This window comes from Epithele typhae (genome assembly GCF_022376455.1).
Source record: "Epithele typhae strain CBS 203.58 chromosome Unknown BXZ73scaffold_25, whole genome shotgun sequence".
NCBI classification, from domain to species: Eukaryota; Fungi; Basidiomycota; class Agaricomycetes; order Polyporales; family Epitheliaceae; genus Epithele; species Epithele typhae.
In genome coordinates, this window is record NW_025954216.1 from 142563 (window position 1) to 159191 (window position 16629).

Genomic DNA, 16629 nt, shown 5'->3' on the forward strand with positions numbered 1-16629 from the left:
AGCATCGGGCCCGACCTTCCCGGACGGGCGCTCCGCTTTTCCCTCCCGCAGACCAAGACCGAACACGTGGGGCGCTACAGTGACCAGAGCGCCCCTCGGCCATCGTTTCCCCTCACTGCCGGCTTGCCACAAGGTTCCCACCACGCAACTAGGAAGCGTGCAGACCGCGCGTGTTCGGTGCACGGGTACTCCACCCAGCAAAGTGCGGCTTTGGCTGTGGTCGAGCAGGAAGTTGAGGCGAACCTGTGTAATGTGTATGTGGTTCGTCGTCTGGGCGTCTTGGCTCTCTCATGTTTCCCGGCGCTTGAGGCGGGATGCCAGGATGCGTGAATGCGGCCGTGTTCGCTTGCGCACGAACGGCCCGAGCCCATCTGCGATCCCAGATGGGGCTCGCGCACACGCATCTGCCCAGCTGCAGCTCAGCGCGCGGTGGCGTATGATCGGATCCGTGCACGGCGGGCAACAGAGGCGGTCAGCGACGATGGCAGGTGCAGAACGGGCATCATGAACACGCACAGACGTGGAGGGCGACCTGCCCACTGTGCCCAGGATCGCAGCATCTGATCATGAGACATGGACGCACACAACTCCTGCTCGGCGGACGCGAGATCCAAGCGAGGGCAGCCAATCTCAGCGACCCCCCCTGGCGCATCGCCGTGCCATGCGGGCAACGCGGGGCCTGTCCGTGGGCGCGGAGGACGCGAGATCCGGGCCCTGGGCGCAATCTCTCAGGCTGCAGCGACGGTGTGAGCAGTGTTGGGATGGACTTCTGTGTTATCTCCGGGTGGAAGTGATCTTGACGTTTGGTCGGAGCCCGTTCCACATGAGGGCCGGCGTGATATACCCGCCGGAGGGTGCGAGTGCGAGCCTGAGCTTAAGTGAAGGCGCCAGGAAGCCTGTATGTGAATTGCATGCGCTGCGCCGGCTTGACTCGCGGGAATGACGAGATGTGAAAGCGTGCAAGTGTCGGTGGAAAGTCGGGGTAAACGATGGAACGAAATGCAAATGCTGAGGCGTCATTGAAACCATGATGCATGACGCGCTGTGACTGATTCACGTGAGTGAAGTCACAGATCAAACACCCGGAGTGTTACACACACCTCTGCTATTCACAAAAACCAGCCGCGTCAACACACTGGATCCTACTTTAGTGGGGACAAGCACGCCACGGACCGTAGCTGGACCCAGCTGTCCCGGTAGTGACATTGGAAACTAAACGCCCTGGAACTTCAACCTGGAATGTCCTTCGTGTGAATCAGTCATGTGATGAGCGTGTTGGCAGTGCCACAAACGCGTCGCGCTTCCAGCCTTGGCTCCCGCTTCCCAAGTCTGACCAGTTCACCACCACCACTTTCTCTCAGCACAGACGCAGCATACAGGAGACTGGTTGCAATACAAAACAATCTCGACGCAGTTTTGACTGGCAATACAGTCAGAGCTGAAACTTTGTCGCGTCTCTTTCCGATTCGTGTCACGGAATGGATGATTGTAGAAGGTATACTATCAATGCTTTCTACCCTCGATTACCACTTCGCTTACTGATGCTGCCCCAGGATTCTTCGGGACAGTCAGTCACTACTTGTCTAAATTGGAAAACTCGCTGAACCACTCTCGCAGCATTCGGACATACCAAGTTCAGAGGTAAACAAGAAGAGATAGTGGAGTTGGCTATGCAAGGCACGTCGCCTCAACGGATCTATACGTCAGAAGAACTGAAGATGCCCACAGGGACTGACGTCCTGGTTATTGCACCAACCGGGATGGGCAAAGCAAGTCACGAGTCCTCTTGGTCATTGGTGAATGGCATGATTGACAATTCTTTCATAGAGCCTGTGCTTCCAAGTTCCGGCGGTCGCAGAAAATGTGAGTGTGGCCATATACTGTGTAAGACATGCCGCTCATTCGCGTGCTCCAGCAGGGTGTAACTATCGTCGTATCCCCTTTATTAGGTGTGTAAGTATGTTGCAGTGCTTCTGGACTAACCAAAATGAACGATGTCAGCCTTGATGAAGAACCGTGAGTGTAATGGTGACAGTCGCACGCCGGCGTTCTGACAGCAATGTAGAGATCTCGAAGCTTCGATTTTTGGCCATCGCCGTCGCGTCTCTGACATCCGAGACGTCATTCAAGGAGAAGACTGCGGTATAGAAACTTGCGTGCTCAGCTGGGAATATATCTTCTGACTATGATGACAAGATCATTACGGACTTCCGCTCTGAGGACCCGAGCATTCGGCTTCTCTATGGTGAGTTTCGGGGTGATATGCTCTCTCGTTTAGTACTGACTTGTGCTGTAGTCAGCCCTGAGAAATTCTGCACGACGGAAATCAGTTCGATCATGGCCGACCTGCATCGTCGCAAGCTGCTGAATAGGCTGGTTGTGGACGAGGCAAGTGAATTGCCGTGCGCATATAGTCTGCGTCAGCTAACGTTTTGTAGGCCCACTGTATTTCGGTGGGTAGGTACATTGCCGTCCGACACTGACTAACTGAATCGCGAGTGATAGGAATGGGGCCATGACTTCCGTGAAGAGTATAGGAGACTTGGGTCATTCAGAGACAAGTTCGTCGACATACCAATAATGGCTCTTACGGCAACGGCGACTCCAACGTCTGTCCCCGGTTTGTCTTGTGGACCACACCGAAACTGACACGACATCAAATCAGTGTACGACAAGACATCATCACCAGCCTCCGGCTCTCAAGCGACCGTCTCCATATGGTCCTGCACCCGTTCAATCGAGAAAACCTTTTCTACGAGGTAACCAATGACGTCGAATCCCTTCGCACGCTTCCTCTGACGCACCATTCAGGTCCGATACATGTCGTCTCCGAACCCCAATGCGCACATGACAGACGTCTACGAGTACATTGACACACTCCACAGACGTCGTGGTCGCCCTTCGTCTGGTATTGTGTACTGCCGCACGCGGGCGGTTTGCGATGAGCTTGCCAACTACTTGCGAGGAAAGGGCATCCAGGCGAAAGCGTACCACCGAGGTTTGACGTGAGGCGATACCCAGCTCGTGTGACGCGCATTTACCCACGCTTTCATTGTTTCAGTAACTCTGTCCTTGACAAGACGTTGCGAGAATGGGGACAGGGCAGCAGCGAAGCACCTTGCAGTGCTGATGTGGTGCGAGCGCATGTCAGCGTCGGTGCGTGCATTCTCTCACACCGCTAGCAACAGGTATGTGCCACCATCGCTTTTGGGATGGGTATCGACAAGCCAGATGTACGGTGAGTACACGTCATGTCACAAGATAGCTCAGCTCTGATCCCGGGTGGCAGCTATGTCATACATTTCGACCTTCCGAAAAGCTTCGAGGGTACGTCTATGGTCCTCGCATACAGTCGATCCCGTACCGAAACATTTCCTTAGGCTACTATCAAGAAACCGGAAGGGCAGGGAGGGACGGCCTGGTGAGCGATCCATGTCCATACGAGCCTTATCTACTCAAACGAACCTGCCACAGCCAGCGAAATGTGTTCTCTTCTATTGTGCGTCCCTGTTCGGTGACGTCTACTTAGGCTCGTATCGTTCACCTCTGCACTCCAGCACGAGAAGATGCATCAAGAGTGAAGCACTTCGTCTCAGACTCGCACTCGAAACGCGTCGTCCGCGCAGAAGAGCGCAACGGCCCAGAGCCCAGCCAACGTGCCGCGGACAGCCTCACGTCCGTACGTCCCCGCGCACCGTCCTCGCCTCACGCACATATAACCCCCCTCCACGCGTCCCTCGATTTACAGCTGCTCAAGTTCGCAGAGAACACGACGACCTGCCGCCACATCGTACGCCGTCCCTCACCTCCCACCCGCCGACCGCTTGGCGCTGACTCCCGTCCGTCCTCTCCGACGCAGCTCGTCTGCCGCTACTTCGGCGAGCACATCGACGCGAGCGACCCCGCCGCCGCCGCCGCCTACTGCGCGAACATGTGCGACGTCTGCAAGTACCCGGCCAAGGTCTGCCAGCGCCGGCAGCGGCTGACCGCGCAGGAGGACGTCGACGCGCACGCATGACGGCCGAAGCCCGTCTCGCGCGCGAACTCGCTCGCCTCCGTTGCCGCCGCCCCGCGCCCCGCCGGTGCGAGCGCCGAAGGGCCGTCGAGAGCCTCTGCGACGGCAAGTTCGAACGCGAACTCGACGAGAACCGCGGCGCCGGGGGAGCGCAGGGCGTCGACGGGAGTGAAGCGCGGTGAGGGCGGGGACGACGGAGAGGATGTGGGCCCGCGGCCTGGGCCGTCAAAGAAGGCGAAACCGTCGGGGCCGCCGCCGGTGCAGCTGCCCGTTTGTGAGTCGCCGCTGCGCGCGCGTCGTCCGGGAGCAGGTCTCAGGGAGGGACTGACGATGCACTTGCGCGCAGCCAAGGGCCTGAAGCGGTCTCTCGGGAAGGCGTTCAAGACTCCGTGGGCGGCGGGCAGCGCGCACCGCGGGACGGACGTCTCGGCGCTGATGGGCGCGCCGCGCGGGCTGCAGAAGACGGGGAGCGTCGGGTCCGCCGGCTCGAGCTCGTCGCGGGCCGTCGACGTCGACGTCGCAGACGGGGACGCGGCGCTCCCGGCACAGTCGCACGACCGCGAACCCGCCCCTCGTACGTCTCAACCCAGGATCTTCATGCGGCGGCCTCGCTCACTCACTCCCCCAAGGACCGCCGTCCCCGACGCAAATACAGGTGCCCCCCACAGATATCGAGCTCGACGCCCCGTACTCGACCAAGATCCCCGTGCGTCCCACCCTTCCTTCCTTCCTTCCTTCCTTCCTTCCTTCCTTCCTTCCTTCCTTGCTCCCGCACGCACACGCGCTCACCCTGCCCTGCCCCCGCCGCAGCTCGCGGTCCGCGAGGCCCAATTCGCCGCCCTCCACCGCGCGCTGCACAAAGCGCTCCCGACGGGCGCGCGGGGCTACGCCGCCTGGGCGCGCGTCGGCGACCTCGCCGCCTCGGCCTCGACGGACGTCAAGTGCGTCCGCGACGCTTTTACTTTCCTTTCCTCCCCCCGTTCCCTCCCCTCGTTCCCTCTCCCCGTTCGCCCCTCCCCTCGTTCGCCCGCTTCCACCCACCCCCCGCTCATCCGCTCACCCGGCAGGAACAAAGCGCTCGCCCGCGCCGCGCGCGACCTCGAGTTCGACGTGCACCAGCACGTGCGCTCCGCGGGCGGCTACCGCGACCGCGGCGCGGCCAAGGCGCGCGCCGTCGCCGCGCTCGCTCGGGCGGACGGCGCCGCGTGGGCCGCCGCGGGCGCGTTGGCACTGGGCGGAGACGGCGGGGACGAGGACGTCGAGGAGGGGCGCGAGGTCGCGGAGGTCGTTCGGCGGGCGTATGCGGCGGCGTGCAGGACTGGCAGAGGCTGATCATACTTACTGAGCTTGGGCGCGTTAGCGAGGTGGCTGTGGAGTGAGGGAGATACCATTGTTAGCAGGACCGGATACTATCTGATTTGGAGCTCGTCGTTGTCGCACGTTGCGAGCAGAACACAGCAGAGGCACGCAGAGGCAGATGAGCGTGCAATCCAAACCGGTTGCATTGAATCGTCGACGTAACGGGCAGCGGGCGGTAGGTGCGGAGCAAAGAATATATGGGCGCGTGTGGAGATGCTACGTGGTCGTCTAAAGTATGTTATATTACATTGGTGGTACAAGGGATGGTGCATGCGAGGCGTGGAAAACAAGATGTGGGACATGCGAGATGCGAGATAGTGCAGAGCGAGGACGAGACGCGAATGTGGAGCGTGGAGTGGACGGGCAACATGGCGCTTTTCTGGCTTCTAGCTTAGATCGGTGGTGTGGAGAGGGAGCAGTGTGGGAGACATATAGGAAGAACGGGGCTGACAGCGGCGCACAGCGGTCACTGCGAGACGACGAACTTGAGGCGGTCGCCCTCAGTCTCGATCTTGATCTTGTCCATGGTGTCGACGATGTAGTGCGCGCCGCAGTTCTCGATCTTCGAGCGCTCGTGACTGGTGCAAACAGCGATGACTGTCGCGCCCGAAGCGACGCCTGCGCGGATACCCGAGGGGGAGTCCTCGAAGACGACGCACTTCTTCGCGTCAAAGCCAAGCTCCTTCGCGGCGAGCAGGAACGGGTCCGGCGCAGGCTTGCCAGCCTTGAGGCGCTTGTCGTCCGCGGTGATGGTGACGGGAGGTGGGGTGATGCCGACGCGGGTCATGCAGCCGTAAGCTGAAAGGAGTCGAGTTCAGCACATGCTGCGCGAAACATAGGATGGCGCAGAGCAGCTCACCATAGGTCTTGGCACCGGAAGTCGCGACGGCGTAGCGTCCCTTCGGGATCGAGTCCATGATGCGCTTCACGCTGGGCAGGATGCGCACGGAGCGGTCGACGGCGCACGCCTCGAGTTGCCACGCCTCGAGCTGGTGCTGCTTGACCGCGCGCTCGCGCCACTCCTGGCACTCAGTCTCCTCGTCGCCCTCCTCGATGATCGGGTCCTCAAACGTCGCGGCGTCGCCCTCGGGGATCGCGGGGGCCATGGAGAGCAGGCTCGAGACGCGGGAGAGGAAGGACGGGCGGCGGATGGCGGCGAGCTGGGCGAGGTTGCCGGCGAAGGAGGGCGCGCGCGAGCTCGTGCGGGAGGACGGGGTGGAGCCGCTGGCGGAGGAGAGCGCGGGGGTGGCGGCGCCGGAGGAGACGGGGGAGGTGGGGAGCGAGCCGGGGCCGTGCTTGTGGTAGGCGTCGGCGAAGTAGAGGATGGACTCCTCGAAGGCTTGGACCTCGCCGTCCATCTCGTGCGCCTTGATGTGGGGCTTGAACTGGGCGAGGTTGTCGACGGCGCGCTTGCCGTGGGTGGCGGCGATCACGTATTCGGGGTCGCGGCCGATGTCCTTGGCCACCTTGCCCCAGGCGGCCTCGACGGCAGCGATGGAGTCGGTGAGCGTGCCGTCCTGTACACACGGTCAGTCGACCTGCGGGTGCGGAGGAGAAAAAGGATGCGCACCATGTCAAAGAGGACGGCGTCGGCGTAGAAGTGGGTGGTCGTAGACATGTTGAGAGTGATGGAGGAGGCGGTATGAGTCTAGTAGGGTATGAGGGCTGTCGACAGTCGAGAGAGGGACTGGTGGTTTGGTGAGGACGGTGGGTGCATCACGGGCAGTTATAAGTCGGACGGTCGGCGTGACGTCAGACGGGCGGGCAGGGAATTCGTCCGGAAGAGGCGCTAGGGGCGGAGGTTGACAACGCACGCCGGCGCGCGGGCTGCCTGATTCGGGTGCGGGACGCGGAAAGCCAGGGCATCGATGGGCGTTGAGTGCGGAAAAGGGAAGTGGACCGCGCCCCGGGTTGGCGGACGACAAGGAGCGCTCGGGATCGCTCCCTGATTCGAGTGGCGCTGGCCTCGGACAACGCCTCGCGATCGCGCGCTCGTTCGGGAGGCCGCCCCACAGCCGCCACACTACGCGCTGCATTCCCGGCAGGCGGACGGCTCAGTCACCCCAAATCACCCCTCAGCGGATGCTGGCCCGCGCCGGAGCGCCCCAGCTCCCCGCTCATCGACCCCTCCCCTTCCGTGGAGGCGATCGCACCCGCTGCGCTCTGTGGCCGACGCCGGTGTTGTCACCAAGTTAACTCCCAAACGCGCCACATCGGTCTCTTAATCGCACCCATACACAGGCTTGTGCACGCTTCAGGAGCGCGTTTCAAGGCCTCATGCCCAGGTGCTCGTCGTTGCTGTCGCGCGACCGACATCACAGACATGGCCCGCCGACGCTCGGCATCGGCGGCGGGCTTCGCGATGCACGGGAGGCCCCACCGAACCACCAGGCAGGCAGGCGCCCCATGCGCCATATGTCTTCATCCTCGTCCTCCCTCCGTCCACCCACCGCGCCTTCCTCCTTTGCACGTTCGCCGCTGTTTTTTACGGCGACCCCACCATGGGCGGCCCGCTCTCGAACGTAGCAAGTACTCGCTGCACGAACGTTGGCATTGTGTATGCGTTGGCATGGCACCTAGGACCGAAATTGCGCGTGCCGTCATCTCGCACGCTCGCTTTCTGCGCTGGCCGCCGCCACCGAGGACGAATATCGGCTACGAGCGCACAGCAGAGTACGCAACGTCAACCCCGTCGGTCGGGACGTCCCTTATCGATGGCTCTCGTTTGGACTGGCGTTTGGAAAGGGACTTGAGGCGGAGCGCGCGATGAGCTTCGCAGCCCTCCACTGCGCTCGGAAAGCACGCCCCTCGAACCATCACCACAAGCACTTGTCTTCCCTTCCGCGCTTCTCGGCCTCTGCGACGGTGCCACGTCGAGCACGTCGTCGTCGACCTACAACCTCTATGGCCAACGCTCACCGACATACGGAGCAAACGACCACTCTGAGCAATTCGCCAATGCTCGCCCCAGATTGCATGCTCGCCACGATGGGGCCGGGGGCCGGGTTCGAACGTGCTCCACTCTTCCGAGACATCTGGCCGAAGCCTCGGCGCCTCGCCTAACCATCCCTCGCCTCCTTTTGTGCCCCAGCCGGACACACCCCGTTCTCGCGCCCATCTTCGCGAAGCCGTCCCGCGCAACCCCGGTGGGGCCGCCACGCGTCCCACTGCGGGAACAGGCGTCGCGCATGCCCGGATCGGGCGTCGTTGACGTCGTTCGCCGTCTCCCGCCTCCCGTCGGCAAGCACGCGAACGCGAGGTCGCAGAACGCGGCGCGACGTCATCGCCGTCCTCCTCCCGCCTGCCGATGCCTTTCGCACGCTCGGACGTAAACCGTGTCGTCACCGTCCCCCCTACAGATCCCTGTCGTCATCGCCCTCGCGGATGCGCTGGGCCGAGCGGAGCGCTTGCGCCTTCGAAAGGGGCTCTCTTCCGCTTGAGGGGAGGGTGGGATGCCGGCCGGGGAGATGGGGGCCCGAGCGCGGCCTTCCCGCGCGTTTGGGGGCTGATCTGGGGGTGCGCGGGGGTACGTACGCACGGTGGGAGGGAGGCAGCACCTCCGCGTCGCGAGGCGCATGGGCATTCACCGTAGGACGAGCAGCCCACCGGCGTGGTGGCGTCGAGCCCCGCCCGGCCACTTGACGCAGACGGGAGGCGGGTCCGAGATCTATCCGTGTCCCGCGGCGGAGCGAACGGGCGAATGGGAGCGCGCAAGCGGACGGAGCGACTCGAGCCTGGGCCGTCCGAGGGGGGCAGCTGACCCCCTCTACGCGGCCCGTCCGCAGTTGTGTATCCTTATGGGTCCGGGGGCCGTCCTGCGTTCCCCCCACGTAAGACGCGTGGCTGATGGCCGTGTGTGGTTTGGGGAGGGTCTTGGCGGGGTTGTGATATAGACTTGGAGCTCACAGAACCTTGCAAGGCTTGTGCGACTAATGCACGTCCTGAACGACGTTCACCCTGAATCAACTTCGACGTGTACTTACAAAAGTATCCACAATGCTGCACACGCCTTCAATTGGTGGCATTTACGTGTCGATGCACGTCGCAGGCCTGCAGGGCCCGGCGGGGCGGCGAGCGTGCACGTCATGCATTGGCGCCCTGTACAGAGGAAGTTGCGACCTCGCGGAGCAGAGGGGTGGAGAGGGAGAGGGGAGTGTTGCGGCTCGGACGAGGGGGTAAAGGCAATCGATACCACGCGGTTGGTCCCTATGGGCACCGGGAGGCGAGTACAGACGGACGCGGGGGAGAACGAGGTGGTGGTGAAGGGCAAACGCGTGAGGCGAGTGCGAGACGAGGGACGGCGGCTATCTACGCGATGACTAAGCGCTGGTACCGACCGAGCTTGCTGAGTATGCGGGCAGATTCCAACAGGGAGATGAAGCGACCATGTAAACCCGGAGGAGAGCTTCAAGGGGATGAGAAGGGAGTGAAGATAGCACCCTCAGCGCGGAGGAAGGTGCGAGATGGTACTTGGGACAACTTGAAAAAGCGGAACGAAGACGAGCGCTTCCCGATCTTCCTCGACTCCGAGTCCGCCGGCGCCGACCCGCCCGCTCGTGGCAGCCGCGGCCGTGTATACGCCGACCTCTCGACCCCACGCCCTCCCGGACGCGCGAAACCCCAGGCCGCGAGACCTGCTGTACACAAATACGTCGACCGCGATCCCGCCGGAGTAGCACCTCGCTGCGGGATCCCACTAGCACGACAGTACCGCTCCGCTCGACTCGGCGCCTCTCTCGGATCTCGTCCGCCCCCCGCACGTTCGCCACCACGCGAGCCTGACCGCAACTGCAGCCTATCTCCCGCGCGCTGGCGGGGGCGCGCATGCGGTGGGCGCGCGCGGACTGCGCCGTCGGCTCGCTTGAGGGCGTGCGCACGGAGCAAGCGGGGGAGGGCCCGGCCCGGTGGTCGAAGTTCGGACGGACGGCTGAGAGTGGGCGGGCGGGCGAAGGTGGACGTGGGCGTGAGGGGAGCGTAGAAATAGATATGTTGGTGGTAGGATACATGGGGTTCCAGTCTGTGGTATGGATACAGTAGAGGAGTCCAGGGGATATTAATTAGATATAGAGGTACGGGTGCCTAGAAGGGATGGAATATACGCTACAGGTGATGGAGCGGGTCGATCATTACGGCGCGTGCGGCCGATACAAGATACTACTAGTGGTGGATAAAGTAAGCTTAGGAGCGCGAGGCAAGAGGATTATAGGCAAGCGAGGGTAAGATAGTCGTCGAGGAGTCGTAGCACTTCACGAGCGCCCGGGGGAGAGCCCGTGGTGCTGGCGAAGGTGGTCGAACCGCTGCCCGGCGGAGGCGAACTGCAGGCCGCACGTCTGGCAGGCCGTGGTCAAAACGCTGCGCACGGGCGGCGGTCAGCGCTCTCTGGACGGAGGGAGAGGCGACGACGGCAAGACGCACTGGACCGGCTTGTGGTTGATGAGGGCGCCGAGCCCGTTGAGGCGCCACCCGCACTCGCCGCATGTGTAGACCGTGGCGCCGCTGTCGCCGCCCCCGCCGCATCGCGCGAAAGTCAACGGCGCGCACAGGAAGGGGGGAGGCGAGAGCACTCACTTCGCGCCGTGCACGGAGAGCAGGTGCGACTGCAGCCTGGAGCCGTCCATCGGCTTCCCGCATGTCGGGTGGCCGCCGGCGTTGCACCTGTAGAGACCAGGCTGGGACATGGCGACGACATCGCTTGAGGCGCGGCCGTATGGATCAGCGCCGCCCGCGGTTATGCAGGAGAGGGTGAGGGCGTACCTCTCCTTCACGTGCTGCGTCATCGTGGTCTGATACGGTTCTGAAAGATCTTGGAAAAGAAGAAGCCGAAGTCGAAGGTAATCGAAGAGGATTAAAAGGATGAACGTAGAAGTAGAATACGAAAGAGAGAGAGAGAGAACCGAGGGCGGTGGGATGGCCTTCCCCATCGACGCGGGCCTGTCCTTATACTCGCAGAGAGCAGACGTAGTATCATCGCGCTGTGCACTGTGGTGAGTAGAGCCCGTATCGCTGGGCGCCCGTGGCCGGATCGAAGGAGGTGGGCGGAGTCGCCCTGGCCGGCGCGGCCCCTCCATCCACGTACAGTTGGGGCCTAGGTGGGAGACTGAGGTAAGGCGCGCGAGACCCGAGCGGTGGACCAGAGCGACACGAAGCGCGCCGGCGGACGGAGCCCACGCGAGCCTGTGTCCGCACCAGATCAGCGGTGGGCAGCACAACAAGCCCCAAGAGCGATGGGGACTCAGAAGGCGGAGCACGAGCGCGGAGCGCAGGAGGAGAAGCGGAGCGACGGGGCCATGATAGCCGAGAGGGCTGGTTAATCGTGTGCTGGACTTGTTCTCGGGCTAATAGCGGAAGGCGAGGGAGAGTGATGCTTCCTAGAATGATGACGGACACGCGTGAATTTGTGCGCGCGTGCGCCCAGGGCTGTTGTCGTCCTCCGAGGTGATCCGAACTCGCTCCCCGCCGTCCGGATGGCGCTGATGGGTGCTGGTGGGCGCGGCTTTTAGCAGGGCTATGCTGGATAATGACCGCTGCGGGGCCAGGAGGTGGCGTAAAGGAGTCATTACGCCCTAGATTCTAGAACGTAGAGGTTTGCTACGGAGTAACAGAAAATTCGAAAAATACTCAACTAAACGCTCCGTTCTGGCTTCCACAACGACGGTCACTCGATGCGAACAAGATGTGAACGTTTCAGGGTCACTGTGGGTCAAAAGTTCGGGGTTCTGCAGTGCGTTGAGCGCCAATTGTCTATCACCACATGTCGGTCAATTTGATGATCGTATTGAGATGGTTCACAGCCCGTGTTGTGGGGCCGACCAAGACATAATTTCTGGTGGCAAGAGAGAACGGCCTAAACGGACGAGCACGAGCAGTGTGTCTCACCGCAGGCTCGAGCAGGGAACTCCGACTCGTCGTCATCGCACCACACGAGCTGATTGAGTATGATTGTGCGACCGGTTGACTTGAGGAGCGTCAGTGAGCTGAGGGAGAGCCATCGCGCTGACGGCTGCGGCCTGGCAGTGGTGGTGGGCAGTACTTGGGAGGGTGTGAGAGTCGCAGAGTCAACCACGGGTCCGTGACGAACGGCCCCTGGTGGAAAGGCAAAGCCACGTGTCAGATGTCTCCCAGGACCCACGAGACTACCTATTGCACAGGCGCTCGTCCCCACTATGATGCGACACACCTCACGTCCCAACAGTGTCACAAAAGCAAGATCAGGAAGACACAGCTTTGCGCCCGAAAACGCCGTTGCTCAGCATCGGTGGTTTACTATACCGTCCGAGCCCCCGAAACACAACAGGCCATCCCGTGTTCAGCCCGCGCATGCTTCTATTAGCGCCGCTTGCTCTTCACACACCCACGGCCGGCATTCGAGGCGAGCTCGAACGTTTGAACGCTCATGAACTACGATGGCGACGCTGAAGGCATGGCTTCATGAGCGACCGGTCTGCAAGTGACGACCGCAGGTAACGCGGGATCGTGCTGAATAAGGAATCGATCCAGCCTGCTGAACCTAAGGCGGCCGGGTTCAGCAGCTTCTACCCACATGAGAGCAAGATAAGTCGCGTAAGGACCGAGAAACAAGTACAGATTAGGGTACACACTGCACCATAGCACAAGCACATTTACCGCCGGGCGCCGGGCGCCCGCCCTCGCAGTGGGCACACCCCACGCCGCCGCCTCCCCAGCCCCGCCAGCCCGTCCGACAGACGTCGACGCACAACACCTGCCTATACTAGTCACCATCTGTGCGGTCCTCTCGCCTGCCGCTCGCAGTGGATATCTCCCAGCGGGGGACGACCGTCACGGGCGCGTTCCGACCATGTCCATCATGTTGTCGTGCGTGACCTGCGCCCAAATCTTCGCCGACACGAACATCTTCTTCTCCCGGCGGACACCATGCCCGAGTTGACCGCCCCCACGAGCGCGCTCGAGCCCGTCGAGCATCGCCATGTTCGCGCCTGCGCCCACGAACGACGTCATCAGGTGCGCGGCGTCTCCGATGAAGGACGTGCGCCCAGGGGCATGCGCTTGTGCCCCGCCGCCGGGTCGCAGAGGTCGATGGGTTTGAGAAATATCAACGACCAGCCGTCGTGGCGGATCCCCAAGGGCTCCTTCTGCGCCTCCTCGATCCCGCCCTTGGGAATGTCCTGGTTCTCGTCACGTGCGGGCTCGCACCAGAAGGCGAGCGTGCGGATCTGGCCGTCGCTGTTGAGCTGCGGGAGAAGCTCGCGGTCGTTTCGATCGCCATGAGAATGCCCTTGCCGGTGAGCCCGAGGATATCGATCATCTCTGGGTCGTTCGCGACCTCTGGCGCGAGCGAGCACTCGACGCTGTTCAGAGGAGCCCATGGTAGATGACGCGGGTTCTGGACAGGCACGTGAGCTTGCCCCGATGACAGGGTCGAACCGCGGGGACATACGTAGTCTGTAGACTCAGAGGTAGAGAGTTGATTGCTTCTGAGCCCTTACCAGCTCATATCATCTCTAGTGCCTGGTATGATGTACTCTTCTGCGAGGAAGTCGCAACCCGCATCGTACGCCAGGCTACTAGGATCCGACCTCGGATGGGCGCGAACTCGTCTGATTCAGCATCATGTGAGAGCCGGTGCAAATGCGGCGTGACGGTCAGACAATTGACAAAAGCCAATTTGCGACGGATCCCGTGGGCTAAGCTTCCTGATTGACTATCCGGTCAACGGGGACATGGATTTGCGGAGAAGGGAGATCGTACGGAATGAAGGCATGCACCTTGGTGTTGTCATACTCCACCGCTCGAGGTAGCTATATATCCCCTTCCCTAAAGGCACTATAATGCCTGCGGGGAGCATCTGTGTGTCCGTGAGACGGATCGGAGGTTTCTCCCCCGGTCAGGATCACACTGGGATATATTTTTCCTGTAGCCAGTGGCTGGTCGCGACACAGAAATCAAACTTTCTCACCTGTCATAAGACGGCTACCGTACGGCGTCCCGTGTTCGTCAAGTCATGGACATTCAATTGCGATATGACGACAATAGCATCAGCGTTCGCGGACAATCAAGCAGAGTCGAATATTTACATAAACAAGGTGAGCGTGCCACAATCGACGTGTCTTCGTGATGCAACTGACCTGACATTGCTGAGCGAGGTGGGAAGTGAAAGCCGATCCGCTGGGGTTCCCCTCATAAAGCGATCCAAAGCCTGACGTGCGTGACCCACCCAATCGCAGCATTGCAGGGCCAGAATCAACGCGGAGGGATAGCGGCGTCCAGCTGCTGACTGGCTGTGACAGAGTACTTGGGATCCGGGCAGATTGAGAGAGAGATTCAGCTGAATCATAACTTACGCGTACGGGCCGTCCACGCTAATCAAAATTGGCTCCAGTGGCATGGATTACCTAAGCGGCCGCGGCGGTTTTCGTCCGGCCCGGTCCTAGGCTTCGAGCTCGTTGAACTGGCGGGCCCTTTGCCGTTGCCTCCCACCTCCATCATGCCATCCCATCTGCGTCTTCTCTTGCCGTGCGGATAAAGCGTCACTAGTGGTACGATCGATTCAAGGTGATCTCCAGCTCAATTCTCAAGATCTCAACCACGGTCCATCCACAATTTACAATATTGTAAATCACAGACACTCCAGCCTAGTACTCCTCCCTCCTGTTCGATCCAGCTGTGAACGTCTAGAGTGGCTCCAGAGCTTTCTGCGGTGCGTTCGGGTTGGTGAATGCCTCTGCGTTGTCCATCGTCGCCTGCGCCCACTTCGCCGCCGACGCCGTCATCCTCGTCTCCCACTCTATTATCGCCGCCTCGCCGTCAACGCCCCTGCCTTTAACGCCTCCGCCAGAGCGAGTCCGAATCCAGCATCGCGAGATTCGCACCCGCACCCGCGAACGGCGGCATAAGGTGCGCTGCGTCCCCTAGGGTCGTCACCCCATCGACGTGCGCCCAGCGGCGGCCTATCAGCAGCGCGTAAAACGCCCGCTGGTAGATCGCCGCGTCGTCGCAGTGGTCAACGAGCTTGAGCAGCACCGGCGCGTAGTCGCTGGACCGCTTTTGCAGCTCCGCGCGCACGTCGTCAGGCGTCGCGGGGACCGTCCACTTCTCGGGGCCGCGAAAGCACGCGTACGCGCGGATGCGCCTGTCGCCGTTCCTTTGAGCCCCGAACGCGCTTCCGCGCTCGAGGTTCATGAGCATCTCCTGCTCAACGAGCGCACACATATCCGCCATGTCGGCGCGGCCCGCGGGCGCGGGCGCAAGCGAGATCTTGACGCCATTCACGCCTATGGGCCGCATACTCCGCCTGCACGGGGGAAACGAGTAGGCGCCGCCGACGACGGCGCACTCCACGACAGCCCCGTTGGCGAACGCGAACGCACGCGCGCCGTCGCCGCGCGACGTGGCGGAAACGAACGCGTGGCCCCACTTGGTGAGCAGCCGGCGGAGGACGGTGCGGTCGATCTCGGGGCGCGCATTATCGATGCCCATGTGGCCCGAGCCCGTCTTGTGGAAGCGTGTGTGGGTGTCGGCGCCGCCGAGGCGGTAGTTTTCGCCCTCGGCGTTGGAGTGGGCGTTGAACGCGTCTTGGAGCGCGTTCTGGTGCGCGCTGGCCGGAGGTCCAGCTGAGGTCCAGAGCGTCGCCGAGGTGCACGCAGGAGTGGAAGTCGGGGTCGCGCTCGTACAAAGTCGCGGCGATGCCGCGCGTGTGGGGGTGAAGAGGAGCACGAGCCCGGGAGGCCAACGCCAATTATAGCGATGCGCGGGGAGGTGGTGTAAGACATAGCCTGGACGGTGATATCCATCAGAATGCGGCAGCCAGAGTACAACGACGGGGCGTCCTGAAGCGTGGAGTGAGTTGGATGTGTTCGAAGACGACGGTGGCGAGTTCGAGTTCTTCCTCCGCCGCCCCCCATATTTTCCTCTAGTCTCTGCGGAGTCCTTTGAATACCAGCTTCGCACTCAAAAGACTCAAATTCCGTGCATTCACTCGTCCCCCATCCCCCGGAGGGTGCAGGACAGTCGGGCGCACGGCCGACCGGGCCGCCTCAGTCAGGCAGTAGGCTCGTTCCCCACTGCTGCCGAGTACCGCAACAGCTGTGCTGCGTCTGCGACGTAACCTCCGCAGCATCGCACAGCATTCTGCGCTAAGGCGTACTCAAACCTCCCTCGGTGCCTTGATCAGACGAATACCGACAGTCGTCCAGGGACGTCGTCCGTGCGTTTGATGCGTAATATCAAGTCAGGCATCTTTTCTGAGGTTTGGATAATTTGATGGATTTTTACGGGCT

At 61.9% G+C, this 16629-nt stretch overlaps 4 protein-coding genes across 4 annotated transcripts; 1 reads left to right on the top strand and 3 right to left on the bottom strand.

Annotated features, from left to right (window-relative positions):
* Positions 1 to 1478: 1478 nt before the first annotated feature.
* On the top strand, positions 1479 to 5347 carry BXZ73DRAFT_90078 (ATP-dependent DNA helicase; the record flags this gene model as incomplete). Its single annotated transcript, XM_048025498.1, has 23 exons — positions 1479 to 1488; positions 1618 to 1780; positions 2013 to 2142; positions 2197 to 2245; positions 2297 to 2388; positions 2439 to 2453; positions 2506 to 2609; positions 2666 to 2759; positions 2812 to 3005; positions 3062 to 3134; positions 3189 to 3238; positions 3290 to 3327; positions 3381 to 3421; positions 3475 to 3499; positions 3558 to 3679; positions 3749 to 3790; positions 3860 to 4000; positions 4028 to 4239; positions 4295 to 4325; positions 4367 to 4589; positions 4645 to 4721; positions 4826 to 4956; positions 5083 to 5347. The coding sequence occupies 23 exons, from the start codon at positions 1479 to 1481 to the stop codon at positions 5345 to 5347; spliced, it is 2322 nt and encodes a 773-aa protein (XP_047877704.1).
* A 493-nt stretch (positions 5348 to 5840) lies between these two features.
* Positions 5841 to 6992, bottom strand: BXZ73DRAFT_47148 (HAD-like protein; the record flags this gene model as incomplete). The annotated part of the gene is made up of 3 exons (XM_048019825.1): positions 5841 to 6172; positions 6234 to 6891; positions 6945 to 6992. The coding sequence occupies 3 exons, from the start codon at positions 6990 to 6992 to the stop codon at positions 5841 to 5843; spliced, it is 1038 nt and encodes a 345-aa protein (XP_047877705.1).
* A 3628-nt stretch (positions 6993 to 10620) lies between these two features.
* Positions 10621 to 11151, bottom strand: BXZ73DRAFT_101556 (uncharacterized protein; the record flags this gene model as incomplete). Its single annotated transcript, XM_048014945.1, has 3 exons — positions 10621 to 10726; positions 10790 to 10870; positions 10943 to 11151. 3 exons carry the CDS (start codon positions 11149 to 11151, stop codon positions 10621 to 10623), a joined length of 396 nt encoding a protein of 131 aa, XP_047877706.1.
* A 3873-nt stretch (positions 11152 to 15024) lies between these two features.
* Positions 15025 to 16122, bottom strand: BXZ73DRAFT_90080 (FAD/NAD(P)-binding domain-containing protein; the record flags this gene model as incomplete). The annotated part of the gene is made up of 3 exons (XM_048025499.1): positions 15025 to 15170; positions 15223 to 15937; positions 16084 to 16122. 3 exons carry the CDS (start codon positions 16120 to 16122, stop codon positions 15025 to 15027), a joined length of 900 nt encoding a protein of 299 aa, XP_047877707.1.
* Positions 16123 to 16629: the final 507 nt, after the last annotated feature.